We start from the raw sequence: 22,573 nt of genomic DNA on the forward strand, positions 1-22,573 counted from the left end.
CGAAAGGGAGAAATGGTGGCCCCCATGACATGAGGTGCCAGCAGCTCCAAGCTAAACATAGAGTTTGGTCCCAAGTTGGTGTAAGTCTTTTGGGAAATGGAGGATATATAGGGTAAGGAAACGAAGGCTCCTTGGGTGGATCAGTCTCCTGATGAGGAGAAAGTTGAGTTCTGTTCCATAGGTGGTACCGTTGGTACTACTGAAGGAAAGCTGTACCTCGGGGAAGGAGCGGGTGATAAACTTCTCCAAGTGATCGACTCCCCAGGTGGTGTTATGACATCTCTAGAACGAAACAGACCCAATGGAGGGGATTCCAGATCAGGGGGAAGCAAAGATGTTCTGTGGAGCAGCATGGGACCCAGGTCTCTCCAGTGTGAGAGGAGTTGTCTTTGCCCAGATCATTGTAGCTGGAGAGGGTGCTAACAAAGATGGTCCCAGGGGTAGGCAGTGAGCGGTCTATGTCGGTGCCTATAGATCGCATTTTGGTACTGATGGAGCCCAATATTTATGGGCTTTCTTGTCAAGCCTCTGGGACTTAGGACATGCTAAGTCCTCTTGGGATGAGGTGCCAGGCTTGCTCAGAGCTGAATCCAACTTCTTCTAAATGGATTTCGAGGAAGACTTAATCTCATGCATATGAGAGTCCTTCCTGGGTTCCTGAGAAGATCTCACCAGTGGTTCTGTAGAGGTAGATTATCTGGCACCAGTGTTGGAGGCTCACTCCTTGCTGAGTTAGGCCAATGCAAATGTGTGTGAGTGGGAAGTCCCAGCCTGGGTCCGATTGAGACCTCAGGCCCTTTTCCATGAGGTGTTTTTGAATGGAGAGTTCCTGCCCTTGTCAAATATGGCTGGGGAATGAGTGGCAGATACTGCACTTCACTACGATGTGTGCTTCCCCGGGGCAGTACACAGTGCTGGTGGTCATCACTGACTGAGAAGGATCATGGGCAGGAAGTGCAGAATCTGAAGCCAGAGTCCTGGGCATAGTCTAGTACCAGCATGGGGCAGGGGGATGTGAGGGGAGGGAGTGTTCCCCCAACAATTAATCTAGCACAAAAAACTATGAAAACACTAAAACTATAAACTGTACAAGATGCTAAAAACTATTTACAAATCTAAATTATCTTAAGGGATGAAGATGAAGCTAAGGACACAGAGAAGTTCCAACCTGGACCATGCAGCAGTGAGAAGGAACTGGAGAGGCGGTCAGTCTGCCTCACCTTTTATCACCTCGGTCAGAGTCATGAGGTGAGCCAGGGCACATGCACAGACCAATGGACATTACTTTTAAATTCCCCAGTTCCAGGTGCATGGAACACATGCATAACCCACAGTGGAATACAATAGGGACCATCACTCGAAGAAAGGGCAGATTAATTTAAGATTAGTGGACTGGATTATTTAATGCAAAATGCTCTCTTTTTAAATATACTCTAGTAGCAAGTTTTTCTGCCATTCCCTACATTCCTGATAGCCAAAACGTTGCACTTTATGAATAATCAGACTGTATGAACTGAACACATTTTTACAGTAATTAATACTATAGTTTAAAGCCCAGTCCTACAATCTGGTCCACATGCCCACACACAGTCCCACTGACTTCTGAATGTGTCAACCTGATTGCGAGATTTGTATCAAAGTGCAAAAAGTCACCTACTTTATCTTTTGCTATCTTAACTAATTTCTGATCTCAAATGGATGGACACAACTACCACCTTATAAGAAGCTTTTCGTCTTTAAAAATACAAGCTGGACAGTGGCATTAGCTTGTTCTCCAAGGTGGGAACTGAGCTGTAGTTCAGTAGAGAAATTTTCAGAAGCTGAAACTCTCATAGTTCAAAATGCTTGTTGTATCTGTTAGACAAAAACAACTTTAGAATATTTTTAGTTTGTTCAGTCATACGATCAGTTGTCCTTTAAAAAATTGTAAAGATTTAAGATTCAAACAGGGATCGTTCCATATTGATAAATTTAATAATCTAAATGTTTGATGATGACAACTATTCCAACTGTAGTAAACAACATACAAAATAAGAATTTTACAACATTACAATTTATACACCCATTTGTTTTCCAGCAACTTTCAATGACATTATGTTGGAAATTAATATAAAATAAAGCTACTAAATAAGGCTTTACATTCTGCAGGAGAAAGCTAGTATCAACTTGTTCACAGAAGCTATTTCAGAAACTTTCCATTCTTCATTAGGAATCCAGTGCAGGCCTTTTCACCAAAATTATACCCCATCTTTATTTGCCCATATTTGGCAATCGCAATTCTTGAGGAAATCATGAAGAAAATCTTCTCACCGGTTTCTCTTGCATGTGCTAATTATTTATCATCTGATACAGGAAGTGGGTCAGGGAGAAGTTGAAAGGGGCTATGACCCAAAATTTAGAGATGAGCTTTTTCCTCGGCTGAGATTAGTAGTGAAGAATTATCTATGGCATCTAATTTATAGGTAGACAGACAGCGGTCATAAAGAATACATCCTAGATTTAGGAATGGAACCAAAACACAGAGAAAAACAGTTAAGGGGCCATGGAGGGCCCGAAGAGTGGCCACGGTTGGACAATTCCAATTACTTCTCTTTTACTGACTTTGTTTCTTTAACATGTAAATGCTAAACAGAAGACTAGACACAAAGGCCCTGATCTGCAAACTCTTTCTGCACAAGCAGCAGTGCTGGTCAAAACTCAGAATTTCCCTTTCATGGGAAACATTTTAGAAAGTAGTAAGAGTCAAACACTTATAAGATGATATTCACTTAACATTAATGATGACTGGGAATAAAAAAAAATGAGCACAAAATTCTTTACTGTTCTTTTTAAACCAGTTATAGTAACTTTTGTCCTTAAGAGTAGAAAGATTTACACCATTCTCGGAGCTAGCCATCTACTAATAGCTTCTTATAAATCTCATGTTTATAATCTACAAAATGAATTTAGAAAAAATACTAAAGATACATGTACAAGGCTGCATTTTAAGTAGTCTAATGTCTACAATATAGTTCCTGAATCTCCCACTATAGTGTTCCACTTGCCAACACAAGCTACAATTGTCCAAAGTAAAATTAACAGGCCTGTTACCACACACAACTGTCCTCATCTTTAATGCAGAAGTGAAACCCCTAGAGGTTAAAGGGCCCAGTAAGTAATTTTCCCTCATGATTTGACTAAACTCTTCTCAGATAATTTATTATTCTAACGTTTGTATAGTGCCTTGCATCATGAAGGATCTTAAGAGTGCTTACAATCTTAAACTGAAACACAAATAGAGTGATTACTGTTCTATCCACCGCTGCCACCACTGCCACAAGTGAACGCAACAGCTGTTTTAACTCCACGTATCACCACTACAAAATAGTTTAGAATAAGAAGTAAAAAATACAGTGTCTAACTGAAACATCAGGGAAAGTCTAGTCAGGCAAATTCTAACTAGCTACCTACATATTTCCACACATACAAGGGCCAAAATAGTGGACAAGGTCTCAGTTTTACATCTTATCCAAAAGAGAACAGAGCACCAGATACCACTCTGAAGCATTAGTAGTAGATCTACAGTTTCATATGGAAAAGCATACCAAATCATAATACCACTTTCTGCAGCATCAGCATATCTCATCCAAATATTAATTAACTCAGCTTAGCTACTGAGATGCAACTGGATACAAAACATGCTTCTGTTTTAAGTATGAGAAAGGCTGTATTCCACTACATTTTATAGAAACTCAAGCTGCTGTTGCCTCAGAAACAACAAAATTGAAGTATGGCAGTGGGCAGATACCTTGACATAAAGGCCCAGTTACATCAGCTAAGGTGGAAAACTGCATATTAAATCCAGCCCAGGAATCCACTGAGGATAGGTCAGCCAGTTGTCTCTTTCCATCTCTGGCTCTCACAGAAAAACTAATTTGGTGATGATGCAGTGGACATATGCTCCTGATCCCTGGCGAATGGTTATGTATTTGACAACATATGTGTCAGTGAGAAGTGCATTAAAGCACATTCCAAAGGGAAAGAGTGTTTTAAACTTTCATCAGGAAAATCAAACCCTGCATTTAACCTGAACAACTATGATCAAATATCAAAAGTGAGCTTGTTCCCAACAGCCACTTTAGGGAGGCAAGGTGAAGATGGAGACCAGCCTGGGCACTTCCTCAGTGCATTAGCTCCTGGGGAAGGGACTGGAAAGCACGCGTGGACCAAAACCTACGTCTCCTGCTCTGCCATGCAAAAAGGAGGCAAGAAATCTGTGTCCAGAGAATAGGCCTCTTCATTTCACCCTGGAATATGACAGGAGGAGTCTGTGGATGAGGTGAGGAACTCTCACCACAGTCCAGGCCTGGGGTTGGGGCGGTGGAGGGGCGCCAGGCCCGGGTCTCGCTCGCCCCTCAGCCCGGGGGATGAGGGGGGAGGGGCGCCAGGCCCGGGTCTCGCTCGCCCCTCAGCCCGGGGGATGGGGGGGGAGGGGCGCCAGGCCCGGGTCTCGCTCGCCCTTCAGCCCGGGGGATGGGGGGGGAGGGGCGGGCCCAGGTCTCGCTCACCTCAGCCCGGGGGATGGGGCGGGCCCGGGTCTCGCTCACCTCAGCCCGGGGATGAGGGAATGGGGGGGAGGGGCGGGCCCGGGTCTCGCTCACCTCAGCCCGTGGATGAGGGAATGGGGGGGAGGGGCGGGCCCGGGTCTCCCTCACCTCAGCCCGTGGATGAGGGAATGGGGGGGAGGGGCGGGCCCGGGGTTGAGGGGGGAGGGGCGGGCCCGGGTCTCGCTCACCTCAGCCCGTGGATGAGGGGGGCGCTGTTCGATCTCCTCAAGCTCCCCCCGTCGCTCGGGGCCGGCGCGCTCCCCGCCGGCAGCTCCAGGTCCAGCTCCATTTTCTCTTGAGCCATCGCGGCGGCTCCGGCTGCTCCTGCTCCGCCGCGAGGCCCATTCACTGGGGGCGGCCGCAGCGGCTCCTCATGCCGCCCCCCGCCCCGATCCGGCCCGGCCGCCCCTACAGGCCCCGCAGAGGCCGCTGCAGGCAGAGCCCGGGGGCGCTGCGAGCCGGGCGAGGGGGGCGGCACCAGCAGCGCCCCATGCTGGGGAGACGAAAGGGGGCGGCCCCTTCCCCCCTCCGCCTCCGCCGCTTCCTCGGCTCCTCTCGGCTCCCTGCGCGCGGCGCCGGCCTTGCCGCCTCCTCGGGGAAACAAGCGACCGGGCCCAGGGAATCGCTGGGAAGCAGTACGCATGCGCCATAGCGACCCAGAATGACAGACGCAGCAGAGTCAAGAGGTGTCAGCACATGCGCAGTGTAACCGTAGAGAGGCGCCCGGCGCCTGAGTTGCCATTGCGCCTGCGCAGTACATCAACGCCCAGAGAAAGCGGTTAAGAACATCGGGACTGCCATTGTGGGTCACATCAATGATCCAGGCAGCCGAGTATCCTGTCTTCTGCTCGCGGCTGGGGCCAGAGGGCAGGAAGGGAATAGCACACGTTTCAGATCAGCGGCACTGCTATGGGTACCCGCATGGCCCCACAGTATGTCAACATTTTTATGGCTGACTTAGAACAACGCTTCCTCAGCTCTCGTCCCCTAACGCCTGTACTCTACTTGCGCTTCATCAATGACATCTTCATCATCTGGACCCATGGAAAAGAAGCTCTTGAGGAATTCCACCATGATTTCAACAATTTCCATCCCACCATTAACCTCAGCCTGGACCAATCCACACAAGAGATCCACTTCCTGGACATTACAGTGCTAATAAGCGATGGTCATATAAACATCACCCTATACCGGACACCTACTGACCGCTATTCCTACCTACATCCCTCCAGCTTTCATCCAGACCACACCACGATCCATTGTCTACAGCCAAGCTCTACGATACAACCGCATTTGCTCCAAACCCTCAGACAGAGAAACACCTACAAGATCTCTATCAAGCATTCTCACAACTACAATACCCACCTGCTGAACTGAAGAAACAGATTGACAGAGCCAGAAGAGTACCCAGAAGTCACCTACTACAGGACAGACCCAACAAAGAAAATAACAGAACGCCACTAGCCATCACCTTCAGCCCCCAACTAAAACCTCTCCAACGCGTCATCAAGGATCTACAACCTACCCTGAAGGACGACCCATCACTCTCGCAGATCTTGGGAGACAGGCCAGTCATTGCTTACAGACAGCCCCCCAACCTGAAGCAAATACTCACCAGCAACCACACACCACACAACAGAACCACTAACCCAGGAACCTATCCTTGCAACAAAGCCCGTTGCCAACTGTGTCCACATATCTATTCAGGGGACACCATCACAGGGCCTAATCACATCAGCCACACTATCAGAGGCTCGTTCACCTGCACATCTACCAATGGGATATATGCCATCATGTGCCAGCAATGCCCCTCTGCCATGTACATTGGCCAAACTGGACAGTCTCTATGTAAAAGAATAAATGGACACAAATCAGACGTCAAGAATTATAACATTCAAAAACCAGTCGGAGAACACTTCAATCTCTTTGGTCGCTCGACTACAGACCTAAAAGTGGCAATTCATCAACAAAAAAACTTCAAAAACAGGCTCCAACGAGAGATGGATGAATTGGAATTAATTTGCAAACTGGATACAATTAACTTAGGTTTGAATAAAGACTGGGAGTGGATGTGTCATTACACAAAGTAAAACTATTTCCCCATGTTTATTTCCCCCACCCCCTACTGTTCCTCACACGTTCTTGTCAACTGCTGGAAATGGCCCACCTTGATTATCACTACAAAAGGTTCCCCCTGTCCCACCCCACTCGCCTGCTGGTAATAGCTCACCTTACCTGATCACTCTTGTTACAGTGTATATGGTAACACCCATTGTTTCATGTTCTCTGTGTATATAAAATCTCCCCACTGTATTTTCCACTGAATGCATCTGATGAAGTGAGCTGTAGCTCACGAAAGCTTATGCTCAAATAAATTTGTTTGTCTCTAAGGTGCCACAAGTACTCCTTTTCTTTTTGCGGCATAGCACAAGTATCAAGTGGTCTACTGTGCAGGGGACTGCTGCTGCTGCTGTGTGTGCATGTCCTCCTTCCCATTATTGATGGGCTGTGCTTGACCCATGCAGTTCCCGCGAGCTCCTGCTCCCTGCCTGTAACTTCAGAAGGTTGGATCCTTGGGGACTTTGTTGTGGATTGTTAGCTGAGAGCCCCTGGGCTGGAGGCAGGAACTCAGTGGCCTGGGAGCTGCTGTCTCATGAATACTCTTTAATTAAATTAAATTAAAGAGTAGGAAATTCAGAACCTGTAATGGAAATACTTTTTATGCAATGTGTAATTAAGCAATAAGTAATTAAACACAGGGCATGAAGGACAGAGGCTACAACAGAGATACACAGCAGTGCCACGTGAAAGTCAAGGAGCTCAGGCAAGCCTACCAAAAGACAAAGGAGACAAACGGTCACTCCGGGTCAGAACCCCATACATGCTGCTTCTATGATCAGCTGAATGGCATTCTAGGGGGGGACCCTACCACTACCCCACCACTGTCCGTGGACACCTGATAGGGGGGAGTCTCACGCAACACAGAGGAGGATTTTGTGGATGAGGAAGAGGAGGAGGAGGAGAATGCGCAGCAGGCAAGGGGTGAATGCGTTCTCCCCAGCAGCCAGGATCTTTTCATCACCCTGGAGCCAATACCCTCCCAAGGCGGGATCCCCAACCCTGAAGGCAGAGAAGGCACCTCTGGTGAGTGCACATTTGTAATTAAGGTACAGGGTTTAAAAGCAATAGTGTTTAATGTGTGATTTGCCCTGGAGACTTGGGATGCATTCGCAGCCAGTACAGCTACTGGAAAAGTCTGTTAATGTGTCTGAGGATGGAACTGGAATCCTGCAGGGACATCTCCTTGAAGCTCTCCTGGAGGTACTCTGAAAGCCTTTGCAGAAGGTTTCTGGGGAGGGCTGCCTTATTTCGTCCTCCACGGTAAGATACTTTACCATGCCAAGCCAGTAGCAAGTAGTCTGGAATCACTGCAGCACAAAGCATGGCAGCGAATGGTCCTGGGTTTTAGTCGCATTCGAGCAACATTCAGGCTATATCTTTCTGTGTTAGCCTCAGGAGAGTGATATCATGCACAGTCACCTGGTTGAAATAGGAGACTATTTGTAAGGGAACAGTAAAAGGACCCCATTCATGCTGGGCTGTTTGTGTTTGCCTAAAAGGGATCATCCCTGAGAATAGCCACGCGGCAGGGGGAGGGGTGAAGGGATCATGCCAAATAGCCACGCAGAGGGGTGGGGGAGATGTGTGCTGCACATCCACCCAAAAACCGCAGTCCCTCCTTTTAAATGGCAAACCCAACCAGCATTGCTTGCTATGGGAAAGGAGGGCGCTGCAGTTTGAAAACCTTCCCACATGTTATGAAGGCGTTAGAAGCCAAACCCGCGTACCTTTTGGCTTACCATGGCTGCCTGGAAACTGAATTCTGTTGCCCAACCATGTGTGATGTGTCACCATACTGGCAGGCACTCAATATAAAAGGGAATATGCAATCTTGTACCTAAAGCACATGTGCTGTCTGCTGTGAATTGCTTGATTCACTGTGAAAGAGTCTCCCTTTTGTTCTCAGAAATGTATCATCTTAAATTTTACTCTCTCTTTTTATCCCTCCACAGGTGCAAATGTTTCTATGCTCCCCCTATCATCTCCGTCCCTGAGGTTATCGCAGATTAGAAGAAGGAAAAAAACACACTCGCAATGACATGTTTTCCGAGCTCATGCAGTCCTCCCGCACTGGTAGGGCACAGCTGAATGCATGGAGGCATTCAGTGGCAGAGTCCAGGAAAGCATTAAGTGAGCGCGATGAGAAGAGGCAGGATGCAATGCTGAGGCTAATGGGGGGAGCAAACGGACATGATGAAGCATCTGTTGGAGCTGCAAGAAAGCCAACAAGAGCACAGACCACTGCTGCATCCACTGTACAACCGCCTGCCCTCCTCCCCAAGTTCCATATCCTCCTCACCCAGATGCCCAAGAATGCGGTGGGGAGGCTCCAGATACCCAGCCACTCCACTCCAGAGGATGGCCCAAGCAACAGAAGGCTGTCATTCAAATAGTTTTGATTGATTTAAATAAATTTGTATGATTTGTAGTGTGGCTACAATAAGCAATGTGGCCTTGTCCTTCCCTCCTCTCCTCCTCCCTCACCCCACCTGGGCTACCTTATCAGTTATCTCCCCTTTCTTTAATTAATAAAGAAAGAATGCATGGTTTCAAAACAATAGTGACTTTATTTCCTTTGCCAGCTGTGATTGAAGAGGGGAGGGTGGTTGGCTTACAGGGAATTAAAATCAACAAAGGGGGTGGGTTTGGAGCAAGGAGAAACACACACAACTGTCATACCGTAGCCTGGACAGTCATGAAACTGGTTTTCAAAGCCTCTCTGATGCACAGTGCGCCTACCTGTGCTCTTCTAATCGCCCTGGTGTCTGGCTGTTCAAAATTGGCAGCCAGGTGATTTGCCTCAATCTCCCACTCCACCATAAACGTCTCCCCCTTACTCTCACAGATATTATGGAGCACACAGCAAGCAGTAATAACAATGGATATATTGGTTGTGTTGAGGTCTAACCTAGTCAGCAAACAGCGCCAGCAAGCTTTTAAACGTCCAAAGGCACATTCTACCACCATTCTGCACTTGCTCAGCCTATTGTTGAACTGCTTCTTACTACTGTCCAGGCTGCCTGTGTATGGCTTCATGAGCCATGGGAGCAAGGGGTAGGCTGGGTCTCCAAGGATAACTATTGACATTTCAACATCCCCAACAGTAATTTTCTGGTCTGGGAAGTAAGTCCCTTCCTGCAGCTGCTCAAAGAGCCCAGAGTTCCTAAAGATGCGAGTGTCATGCACCTTTCCCGGCCATCCCACGTTGATGTTGGTGAAACGTCCCTTGTGATCCACCAGTGCTTGCAGCACCATTGAGAAGTACCCCTTAGGGAACCCCAGAGCAATAAAGCCATCCACAAAGGTCTGCACATTTCCCAGAGTCACTACCCTTGATAGCAGAACATCAGTGATTGCATTGGCTACTTGAATCACAGCAGTCCACACAGTAGATTTGCCCACTCCAAATTGATTCCCGACTGACTGGTAGCAGTCAGACGTTGCAAGGTTCCACAGGGCTATTGCCACTCAACTATTGCATCTCAACCATCAGGGCAGCTCTTATCTTGGTATTCCTGCATTTCAGGGCAGGGGAAAGCAACTCACAGAGTTCCAGGAAAGTGGCCTTACGCATGAGAAAGTTTCACAGCCACTGGGAATCATCCCATACTTGCAACACTATGCGGTCCCACCAGCCTGTGCTTGTTTGCCGGGCCCAGAATCGGCGTTCCACTGTATTAACCAGCCCCACTGCCGCCATGATGTCCCAATTGCCAATTGCGTGCTTTCAGGAACATGTGTCCATATCCTCCTCACAATCATCCTCGTGCTGCTGTTTCTTAGCCAGGTTCTGCACCTACTGCAGTATAACGTGCGAGGTGTTTACAATGCTCGCAACAGCAGCAGTGCGCTAAGCGGGCTCCATGCTTGCCGTGCTATGGCGTCTGCATGGGTAACCCAGGAAAAAAGGCGCAAAATGATTGTCTGCAGTTGCTTTCACAGAGGGAAGGAGGGAGGGGAGACTGAAGACATGTACTCAGAACCACCCATGACAATGTTTTTGCCCCATCAGGCATAGGGAGCTTAACCCAGAATTCCAATGTGCAGCGGAGACTGCAGGAACTGTGGGATAGCTTCCCACAGTGCACCGCTCCGTGAGTTGATACTAGCCACGGTAGTGAGGACGCACTCCGCTGACTTAATGCGCTTAGTGGGGACATACACAATCGACTATATAAAATGGATTTATAAAAATCGACTTCTATAAAATTGACCTACTTTCATAGTGTAGACATACAGCTGTGAAGCTATCTTCCAGAGATTAGACAAATCCTGACTCTTTTATTAAATGCTCAAAACTTTTCTGTTTAGTAAACTTCTTCCACCATAAACAAAACAACACTCACATCAACCACCTACCCCTAATGCAGCTACCTAAATAGATCTTCCTATAATCTGATAAGGAAAAAGAAGTAGAGACTCCATTAAGTCCATTAGGAACTTCATCATTGATAATCTATTTCATATGGAGGATACTCAGATACTACAGTGATGTTTGGCAGTACAAACCCCTTTAAAATATGTATTTATGCCAAACTTATTTTTCTATATATTGTGATACCTACTCCTGTATCTATATGTACCTATCATCTTAAATATCCTTATAGCTATTTATCTTCTTATTACCATAAATATATACTCATCCATGTATCTATGGTCATACATAACCGTCTATGTATCTGTCTATGAATCCTCATACCATATTATTCATATTCATATGACACATATTTCTTTTTGTATATAGCTATTTGTTGGATCATATTAAAGAAGTTCTGTATTAAAATCACGAATGAGTTTGATTCCCCATAGTTTAAATTCCAGAGTATTACTAATTAAGAGGTCTCTTGGGTTTTGGTACTGTTTCTCTCCCTCTCTGTGTGAAACTTGCAAGCTGCTAATTGTGTTAGTACATTCTAAGACAGTGTCTGTTCTCAAAGCAATTATTTGTAAGAACAACTACTCACACAGAGAGCGACTCAAAGCAATACTCTGTAACAACAGAAACAGCACTCAGAGACTCCCCGCCCTTTTGTTGTATTCATCTCGCTTTGTTAATAATTGTGATTAAAATAGAGATAGAGGATGGATGTGGATGGATGCTTGGTGTGGATAATAACTGAATGATCAGGGAGGTGCCAGTCTAAGAATCCAGTGTCCATCGGCTGAAGAAGGCGTCAAGTGGAAATAACCAGAGGACCCCCGGAGGGCAGACTGGAATCCACCCAACAGCCTCAAGAACGGGAGAACCAAAGAACAAGATAACATCTGGCAGCACGGAGCCATCAGGAATGTGCCATCTGCTGATTGATTCAGCAACAGCATGATGAAGCAATTCCCACAGACTGGCATAGGAAGAAATTCCTATAAAAAAGGACTCTTGAAAGTGACAACTTTGAGGTCTGATTCTGCAAACCAACTTCCAGGAGCATCAGATGTACATCTGACAAGGCCCTGCTGCCTCCTCATGTCTAGGCCACCTGGCCAATGGCTTGGCATGAGCAGCTCTAAGGCTGGTGACTATGATAACAACCTTGCAGAACCTCTGTGTGTGTGTGTGTGTGTGTGTATGAATGAATGTGTGAATAAATATGAAATTGAATAGAATGTTATAGCTATAACTAACTGCTTACTATGATTTTTTCTGTATTCACAATAAATGTGGCATTTTGCCTTTTCCCCTTTAATAAGATCCTGCTGATTTTTATTTTATTGGTATAACATATTGTCATGGTTACTTTATCTATATATTTAATACAATAGACATGCATAGAATCATAGAAATATAGGGTGCACCTATTTCAATACAATCCTGTCTGTAATCATACATACTTATCTCTCTCTCTTTCTCTCTTTATCTAGTGCCACAGTTTTCCATCTGTCTTTTTAAAAATCCTGACCCATGTCAGAAGATAAATATTTTTACCAGCATTTCTATGTATCACTTCCTTATTATAAGCTATCTCAAGTATATATATCTGTCATAAATATAAAGGGAAGGCTAACCACCTTTAAATCCCTCCTGGCCAGAGGAAAAAACCCTTTCACCTGTAAAGGGTTAAGAAGCTAAAGATAACCTTCCTGGCAGCTGACCAAAATGACCAATGAGGAGACAAGATACTTTCAAAGCTGGAGGGGGGGAAAACAAAGGGTTCTCTCTGTCTGTGTGATGCTTTTGCCGGGAACAGAAAAGGAATGGAGTCTTAGAACTCAGTAAGTAATCTAGCTAGATATGCGTTAGATTCTGTTTTGTTTAAATGGCTGATAAAATAAGCTGTGCTGAATGGAATGTATATTCCTGTTTTTGTGTCTTTTTGTAACTTAAGGTTTTGCCTAGAGGGATTCTCTATGTTTTGAATCTGATTACCCTGTAAGGTATTTACCATCCTGATTTTACAGAGGTGATTCTTTTACTTTTTCTTCTATTAAAATTCTTCTTTTAAGAACCTGATTGTTTTTTCATTGTTCTTAAGATCCAAGGGTTTGGGTCTGTGTTCACCTATGCAAATTGGTGAGGATTTTTATCAAGCCTTCCCCAGGAAAGGGGGTGTAGGGTTTGGGAGCATTTTGGGAGAAAAGATGTTTCCACGTGGGCTCTTTCCCTGTTATATATTCGTTAGACGCTTGGTGGTGGCAGCAATAAAGTCCAAGGGCAAAAGGTAAAATAGTTTGTACCTTGGGGAAGTTTTAACCTAAGCTGGTAAAAATAAGCTTAGGGGGTTTTCATGCAGGTCCCCAAATCTGTACCATAGAGTTCAGAGTGGGGAAGGAACCTTGCCAATATCCCTTATAACGATACCAGCAAACCCTTTTTACTGTAGACCAGTGATTTTCAACCTTTTTTCATTTGCGGACCCGTCAAAAATTTGAAATGGAGGTGCAGAACCCTTTGGAAATCTAAGACATAGTCTGTGGACCCCCAGGGATCCACACACCACAGGTAGAAAACCACAGTTGTATGACAACCTTTTATAGACACCTTATTAGATATAGTCTGCAGACGAGCAGGGGTCTGCAGACCACAGGTTGAAAACCACTGCTGGAGATAAGGCCTGAGTTACACCTCACTGAAATAAATGGGACAGTTCACACCTAGGGTTGCGAATACCAACCCTCCCGGTTTCGCTGGGAGATTCCTGGAATCGGGCTCTATCTCCCAGAGGTTACTGAAGCCAAACCAGGAGATTTTAGGCACTAAAAGTCTGGTGGTGTAGCAGGGCTAAGGCAGGTTCCATGCCTGCCCTGGCTGCGTGCCGCTCCCGGAAGTGGCCGGCACATCCCCGCTGCCCATGGGGGAGGGCAGGGGGTCTCTGTGCGCTACCCCCTCCCTCATTCCGCAGCTCCATATTGGCTGGGAACTGTGGCTAATGGGAGCTGTGGGTGCATGCAGAGCACTCCCAGAGCTTGCACCCCACACCCCTTTCCCCAGCCTCAGCCAGGCGCCCCCTCCCGCACCCCAACCCCCTGCCCCAGCCTGGTGAAAGTGAGAGAGTAGGGTAGCCAGTTTTGGTTGGATGTATCCCTGGAGATTTCATCACATGATATAATCATTCATTAAAGATTAATCTTTAATTCCTGGATACTCCAGACCAATCCTGGAGGATTGGCAAGCCTAAGTGAGAGTGGGGAAGAGCCCACGACACAGGGAGGAAGGATGGAGTGAGAGGGTCAAGGCCTGGGAGAAGGAAAGAGGTAGGGCAAAAGTGTTTGGGTTTGTGTGATTAGACAGTTTGCAACCCTATCAGAACTATTGTTCCAAGCTTCCTGCAGATTCAGAAAAAACCCCCAAAACCTGAGATTCTGGAGAAAAAGACAGCATCTTCATAAAGGTGCTGGTAAACCATACTGTTGCATACTAGTGGATGTGACGTTTCTCACTTACTATGTTACAGGGCAGGCAGACAAAGACAGAAATGCAATCAAGTCGAGCGTTTGACCTTGCTTTGCTTGGCCAGCAAAGGATAAGATCACATAGAGCCAAACGCTACGTGAGAAATCCTTGCAGGAATCATATTGTACAGATTTGGGCAAATTTTTGTAGCAAATTCCTGAAGATAAGGGTGTAAATTGTGCACCGATGGTGCCCCAAATCCCAGATGATTTCCTTTGTCTTTGGCAATCATATAAACACCTAACAGATTGGATGGATACACAAAGGTGCTCCACCAGACTATGTGATGTGGTTATGGTCATATTCTAGTGTACTAGAGCAAACCATAGGAAAGCGGCTATGAGGTGTTGCCACCATGGATAATATAGTAAATATATAGCACAAGCAGAACCCGTAATTAACAGGTTCCAAGAAAATTCCACAAGGCGCTAGTGGTTAACAGGGGGCCTCGAACCCACACTCCCTACATCCAAAATTCAAAAACTCCGGCTCCAACCATTGCATACAACGTCAAATTTCTTACTGCCTATTGGGCCATTTCAAATACACGCCCTCCCGGTTCAGCCAATCAGCGTACCCGCCCTTCCCTGGCGCCCGGGCTTCTCCTTGAAATCAAAGCTCTCCGGATGAGGCTCTTCCACGCATGCGTATTGGTATGATGCAGCTACAGAGCCCATGCGCGTTTCCAGCACACCAGTTTCCCCCACCCCGCCGGCTGCGTGTGGCGCATGCGCAGCGCTTCCAGTAACGGCGCGTTCTGTGTGGTGCTGCTCTAGGCCCGGTCGCTCGTTTCCCCGAGGAGGCGGCAAGGCCGGCGCCGCGCGCAGGGAGCCGAGAGGAGCCGAGGAAGCGGCGGCGGCCGAGGGGGGAAGGGGCCGCCCCCTCTCGTCTCCCCAGCATGGGGCGCTGCTGGTGCCGCCCCCCTCGCCCGGCTCGCAGCGCCCCCGGGCTCTGCCTGCAGCGGCCTCTGCGGGGCCTGTAGGGGCGGCCGGGCCGGATCGGGGCGGGGGGCGGCATGAGGAGCCGCTGCGGCCGCCCCCAGTGAATGGGCCTCGCGGCGGAGCAGGAGCAGCCGGAGCCGCCGCGATGGCTCAAGAGAAAATGGAGCTGGACCTGGAGCTGCCGGCGGGGAGCGCGCCGGCCCCGAGCGACGGGGGGAGCTTGAGGAGATCGAACAGCGCCCCCCTCATCCACGGGCTGAGGTGAGCGAGACCCGGGCCCGCCCCTCCCCCCATTCCCTCATCCCCGGGCTGAGGTGAGCGAGACCCAGGCCCGCCCCTCCCCCCGTTCCCTCATCCCCGGACTGAGGGGCGAGCGAGACCCGGGCCCGCCCCTTGCCCCCCCCCCCCCCCATAGCAAGGGCACTGGAACAATTCCTGCAGTGGCGGTGCTGAGAGCCATTGAAGCAAACTGTGTATATGATGGAAACGACTTCAACCCTGGGAGTGCGGTAGCCGCCAGCCCCCCCGTGGTCCATAGGCTCGGGTTGAGGGACTTGGGCCTGGGGTGTGCCCATTCCTGGGCTCAGGTGGGATGGGGGCCCGGCTGTGGCATCCTCCTGCCATCCTGTGGCTCCTCTTCCCCATGTCTGAGAGGAAGCTGTGGGTTTTGATGGTTGCTGCCCTGCTGTTAGACGTAGAAGATCCATCCCCTTCCCTATCAGCCCTTCTTTCCCCATAGAATCATAGACTATCAGGGTTGGAAGGGACCTCAGGAGGTCATCTGATGCTTATCCAACTGATCCCTATTCCATCTTCGGTACAGTCTCCAGCTGGGAGAATGCCCACAAGTGGCTGCTCCCCAACCATGATGCAGTGCGTTGTGCAATCAGGAGTTCCATAATCCATTGGGCTGGCCCTGAAATGGGTCTATTATACAGCCTTTTTGTCGGGTGCACGAAGTCTTTGAGCAAGCAAGACAGGCACTCCCCTTCCATCCAGTCAGTAGTTGCTTCACTTCTTGTTGATGTTTATGGACAACTAATTCCATATAATTCTGCAGGTTCTCCATGTAGGTTAGGCTCAGTTTAACTGTCACCTCTTCAAACCTTTTGTGGTTCTTTGCAATGCTAGAATTGTGTTAATGGTATAAACCCTAGTTGGGGGAAGCAAGAGTGTGGATGCCAGTCTACTGTCTGCTTGCTAATCTCAGTCCAAGGGACTAGTCTGCTGAATACCACACACTAATTAGAACTGTGCAACCAAACCTCTTCTGAAGATCATATTTGTAGCTGGTTTTAAAACAAATTTTTTTTTAGACTTAAGGAATATGGCTGTCTACAAAAGGCCCCTGAGCAATCTATCAAAAAACACTAGCATTTCAGATACTGAAAAGTAGAATGAGACCATTAATTTCACTCAGCTAGAGAGAAACTTGAGTCAAGCTCTTCAAAAAACAACACTGAGTCTGGTGGCACCTTAAAGACTAACAGGTTTTTTTGAGCATAAGAAGTGGCTTTTTTTACCTACAAAAGCTTATGCCCAAATAAATCTTAATCTTTAAGGTGCCACCGGACTCCTTGTTTTTGTGGATACAGACTAACACTGCTACTTCCTGATACTTAGCTATTCAAAGGTGACAAGCTAGTATCCTCCATGCCCTTACCTTCTCTAGTTTTTTGAAATAATATGCCAAATAGAATGGGAACATGTCAGTATCTTGAAAAATGTAATACAAAAAGATTGTATAACTGATGTGTGCCTTAAATTAAAGTAACTATTGTAATCTCTTTCAGTGATAATTCACAGGTTTTTCAGCCTTATGTGTTGCGAACCCGCAGGAACAGTACAACAGTTATGAACCGTCATAGCATGGTAAGTAATCTTAAACGCAGTGTTCACACCTCAACAGTGTGTAATTGAGTGAGGGGAAATAAAAAGTTTAAACTTCATTTAAAGCTGTACTGAAATATTCTTACAGACCTCTTGGCTGCAAAATGGATTTCTTTAAATTACTTGAAAATTTCCTCTGAAAAATCAAGAAATTTTGTAGATATAAGCAGGATACTCCACAAAGCATATTACTGATTACTACCCTGCCTTTTTGTTTTGGTTAACATTGCCCATAGTTGGGATACCATAGCAGAGTGGAATCCAGCATCTCTTCTGGTCTCAAAGCTCAATGCATGGAATTTGCCTGTGGGAAAGAGTAATTGCAGTCTCATTTTAAAATAACCCTGCACAGTTGAACTGTCTAAAAAAAAAAACACCACAAACCTTCTACTTACTTGACTCTCTGATAGGGTGATGAGAGCTGGAGGTGGACAGCAGGCTTCACAGCAACAGATTAAGAGAAGTTAATTTTAGAATAATTCATATGCTGAATGTTACTCTACTCCTTACTGTTTAGGGTTTTCAGCATACAGTCCTGTAATTATTTCACTTTTCAAAGATGTTTGACTCTTTAAATGTTTCCCCATCAGTTGTTAACTTGGACAAATCATGGGAAATAGCATTACTGTTTTTCAGCTAAAATCATTTTATTCCTGTCTTTATAGGAAGTAAAGAGTAGGTCTTGGCTCTTTAAAGAGGTCATGGGATTTGAAAGGTCCTAAAATCAATAAAATATCTATTGCCTCTGTCTTATATAGCAAAAGAATGACAGAATTCTGGGTCTAAACTTTTTGTTATGGAGCTGTCACTTCACTGTCTTCCCCATGCCTAATGTTGTTGTTAGTTATAGTAAACGCTTATTTTATGGTAGTGCCCAAAGCCCTAAATTAGATCTATGTGCTGTACAGACCTAGCTATGAGACAATCTTTGCCCCAAAGGGGTTAAGTTTATTGCAAAGGGCTATTTCCAATATTTAAATTCCCTACAACTTTTCCTGCTGGCACTTCTGAAAATTTGTGATACCATTATAGCTTATCTGAGAGAAATTGTTTAAGGTATGTGAATAATATCTTACCACTTAAGTACAAAGTTAGATTTTTGTAATGTTCTAACTAAATGGCTCTCAACCTTTTCAGACTACTATACCCTTGTCTTGTATGCTCCCAAGTTTCACCTCACCTAGACTTCTTGCTTACAAAATCATACATAAAAATATAAACGTCACACCACACTATTACTGAAAAATTGCTTTTTCATTTTTACCATATTATAGAATAAATTTTGGAATATAAATACTGTACTTATATTTCAGTGTATATAGTACATAGAGACATATAAACAAGTCATTGTCTGTTTGAAACTTTAGTTTGTACTAACTTGGCTAGTTCTTTCTATGTAACCTGTTGTAAAACTAGGCAACTACCTAGATGAGTTGATGTACCCCCTGAAAGACATCTGCGTACCCCCAGGGATATGCGTACCCCTGGTTGAGAACCACTGTTCTAACTCATGCTCACATTCTTATTCCAGTACCCTAACTTAATTGTTTATATTATTGCTACTACATTTGAGGGCAATAGCCAGTGGCTTCCTACAGTTCTGAGAACTGTGCCATCCACTGATTAATGGAATGAACTTCGTAAGAAGAGAGCACTAGCTATACTAAGGTCAACTATCATCTTACTACAATGTGGTCTGAGTTCTGAGCACTTATTGACACCTGGTTATCTTAATTCTAATTTAAAGAGAACATAGGTAACTGAGAATAAGTTGTATGCAGACTACTGATTTATGATTGAGAAGTGGATGTTTACTCTTTTCTAGTTGCTGTCATCATCTCCCATTCGAATTCCTAGCAGCAGACTTCATCAAATCAGAAGGGTAAATTGCATTATTCTACTCCACATGTGATATTTTATCAAAATATTTCACTCTCCTTCTCTTCGTGAAGTATTTGGTATGGAAATGATACTGCTGGCATTTCTTCTCCATTAAATCATTTAGCTCTGTTTCATCCCCTAACCTAGAGTGTTAGTCTCTAAGTTGCCACTAGTACTCCTTTTCTTTTTGTGAATACAGACTAACACGGCTGCTACTCTGAAGTCTGGAGTGGTGTCCTCATAGGGCTTGTTCTTTCTTCATGTTGAAGTGCTTCAGCACTTTCAAAGCTACTATTATGATCTACGTATTGGGCTCTGGGATGAACAGGGAGACATGGTGAGTTGGGATGGATGACAGGCCTTTCCTTCTGGAGTGTTACTCTGGCTTGTTTAAATTCTAAAGGCAGATGACTGAACTAGGAAGAGTTCATTCAGCTTTGAGTACCATGATGAACTAAATATTATGAAAGCTTATAGCACTTATCTCCTGCAGGAGGAAGGAGTGGATTTAATGAACAGAGAAACAGCACATGAAAGGTGAGTGTGACTGAAATAAAATAAAAAAGTATCCAGACTTTTCATCTTTGTAGCCACTGATGGGATTTTTTGTGTTTTTAGGGAAGTGCAAACAGCAATGCAGATAAGCCAGTCATGGGAGGAAAGCTTGAGCCTGGTAATCTCTTTACAGATGTTTAAATTTTTAATTCTACTTCTACGCTTAACCATTGGCTTTAAGGAAAAAGTGGAAATGACTTTGGAAATAATTTTAGAAAACATAAGTTTGGTGTTCGAGTTGTTCCACTGATTTGGCCATTGAAATGTTGTGGCTCGGGTTCTAAAGATATGTACTATATCAGCATAAGGGCAACATTTTGTATTTCCAGAGTGACAATGACTTGGACAAGTCCGAGAAATCTTCCTCTCCAAAGAGAATAGACTTCATCCCAGTTTCCCCAGCACCTTCACCCACCCGAGGAATAGGGAAGGTAGGATAAATGAAAAACAAGAAAGAAAACACAAATTTCAGATTAAGATGAACTGCAAAGGATTTTTTTTTAAACTCCCAAAATAATTTACTCTTTTTAAAGAAGAAAGTCTATAACCATTGTTAAATCTAACTACTGTTGACTTTTCTCAATATCTAAAACTTACTACCTAACCCTGCAAAATCTGACCTGCTGACTTCCTGGTTCCTTCACCACGTTGAGTGACTTCAGCAGCTGCATTTTGTGTGCTTTAGGGAGGGGAGGTGCTAGGGAGGCGGCTGTGGTAATCAAATTGAAAGATGAAGGCCTGGATGAGATTTTAAGCTGCCTAAAAAGAAAGAAAAGGATGGATCTTAGAAATACTATGGAGGAAGCAGCAAGATTTGGATACAAGCTGTGTATGTGTGGAGGAAGAGAGGGAGGAGTGCAAGACCCCAGTGAACAGGTCTGAGTGCTGGGAAAGATGGTGTCAGCAGTGATAGCCTGGGGTCATTGGAGCCTTTTTGGGAGGAAAGATTAGGAGTTCAGCTGTGGCCATGTTAAGTTTACAAGGATGGCCCTTTCCCTTTATTCTGTGTTGCTCCTGGGTCTCTTCATTGCAAACCCGGGAAGGGTGCAGTGGAGACAAAGACCCTCCCCCAGCACCACTTCTTCTCCCTCTCTTACCAAGCTTCCAGTAGGTGGTTGTTGGCCTTGTTACTTTCACTGGGGATTTTGGTTGGGGTGGGAAAAATATTGATTATTTAGAAGCAAGTTGCAGAAGTATTTTATTGTTTAATTCTTTTCCCAGCAATGTTTTTCACCATCCTTACAAATGTTTGTGAGTAGTAATGGATTACCTCCAAGTCCTATTCCTAGTCCAACAAGGCGATTCTCAAAGTAAGTCAATTTGTCTCAGTAACAAATGCATACTGACTTAGTTTCAATAATAATCTGGCAGTTTAAGACAGTTCAGTATTAAAATTCAGGCCTGGAAATTGATTTGAAGCAATTTTCATTTGTAATCTCAACTGGAATCCATTAATAAAGTGACTTCTGGATGGTTCTAGTTTTGTCCTGCTTTAAAAGGTGGCTGAAGTTTCCTTTAAAAATGACCTGCTGACAAAATATTGAAAGCTTTTTTTTCTTTTTAAACTGCCCTGATGTTGAAATTAGAGACCCCACCATTGCCCCACATCCCCCAAAATTTTGAATGTTCAACTTTGCAAGAGGAAGTTGAATGCTAGCATTCTTTGAATTCTCTTTAAATTTAGATTAGACTGGGTCCTTCATAGAGAATCTCCTAATGCTTATGAGGCAAACTTTTTAAATCCCTCAGATGTATACAAGCAGTATACCTAACTTACAAATGGATAAAATGAGACTGACATTCCACAAGTAAAGAGAAATTAAATGATCTACCAAAGATCATATGGTAGATATCCTTTTTAGGGGGCTTATTCCTTCACCCACTTCCTTCCCTGGTCCTTCTTGCATGAACAGAGAGCAACAATACCCGAAGTCCAAAGGTGCAAACAATTCGATGTTTATTGGGGTGAACTTCCAGCAAGCATGATTCCAGTTTCCTTCCTTAGTGTCCCCCTTCCCAGCTCTGACACCACAGAGCCTTACACCTGTGTTCTTGTTCCCATTCCTGCCCTTAGCCAAACATGATTCCAATTTCCGCACCCCCATTCCTTGTTCCCATTTCTGCCCTCCCCATACCCACCCCCTCACTTCCTGATTGACTGCAGACTATATAGTAAAACTTGAGTTCTGCTTTACTATACCTTAACCAATCATTTTCCTGAAATTTAAGTAACCAATCTGAACATATTGTAACATGATTATTTAACCAATTATATCCAACCACCTTAATTAGTTTACACCCAGCAAAATTAATTATATAGCAGACAAACAATCACAGAACCAGACTTTATACAGACAAACAATGGCAAAGTGGGAACTATAATGACAAAACAATACAGAAGTGAGGATTTCACATCACAGCTATTGATAAGTGAGTTCTTGCCAGACAGGATGCTATCAAACTAAGTTTCCTTTTACATCTTCTAGGCACTTCCCTTTCTCTGGAGGTGACAGGCATTATCAGGACAGGAGTATATTCCTAACAGCCCAATAGCACCTTATTTCAATGTGACTAGTTTGGAGTGTGAGGATGTGACCGGTCGCTTCCCAGCTTATGGCTGCCTCTGCTGCTTAGCCAAAGGCCTTAGCCTAAGAACAGGGCCTCAGACTGTCGCAGTAAGAGAAGGACCTTACACCGGCAGACAGTGATTT

General features: G+C 45.3%; 2 protein-coding genes across 12 annotated transcripts in view; one reads left to right on the top strand and one right to left on the bottom strand.

The window, feature by feature from the left end:
• LOC144269884 (P2R1A-PPP2R2A-interacting phosphatase regulator 1-like) overlaps nt 1-5,229 on the bottom strand; it is a 28,622-nt gene extending 23,393 nt beyond the window's left edge. For 4 of the 5 annotated variants that reach the window (XM_077825888.1, XM_077825887.1, XM_077825886.1 and 1 more), the window contains exon 1: nt 4,775-5,229. In XM_077825888.1, coding sequence (XP_077682014.1) covers nt 4,775-5,229 — 455 coding nt within the window. Of the gene's footprint in view, nt 1-4,640; nt 4,654-4,774 lie in introns of those variants that run through there. The other variant, XM_077825889.1, reaches the window with a different exon arrangement.
• A 10,316-nt stretch (nt 5,230-15,545) lies between these two features.
• Nucleotides 15,546-22,573, top strand: part of LOC144269834 (P2R1A-PPP2R2A-interacting phosphatase regulator 1-like) — a 35,394-nt gene continuing 28,366 nt past the window's right edge. For all 7 annotated transcript variants that reach the window (XR_013347055.1, XR_013347056.1, XM_077825759.1 and 4 more), the window contains exons 1-7: nt 15,546-15,797; nt 17,330-17,408; nt 19,252-19,308; nt 19,801-19,844; nt 19,926-19,980; nt 20,192-20,293; nt 21,084-21,172. Coding sequence is in view for 5 of the 7 variants with exons in the window: in XM_077825759.1 (XP_077681885.1) it covers nt 15,682-15,797; nt 17,330-17,408; nt 19,252-19,308; nt 19,801-19,844; nt 19,926-19,980; nt 20,192-20,293; nt 21,084-21,172 (542 nt within the window). In the remaining 2 variants the exon portion in view is untranslated. The remainder of the gene's footprint in view (nt 15,798-17,329; nt 17,409-19,251; nt 19,309-19,800; nt 19,845-19,925; nt 19,981-20,191; nt 20,294-21,083; nt 21,173-22,573) is intronic.

The sequence above is a fragment of the Eretmochelys imbricata genome, chromosome 9 (assembly GCF_965152235.1).
Source record: "Eretmochelys imbricata isolate rEreImb1 chromosome 9, rEreImb1.hap1, whole genome shotgun sequence".
Lineage (NCBI taxonomy): Eukaryota > Metazoa > Chordata > Testudines > Cheloniidae > Eretmochelys > Eretmochelys imbricata.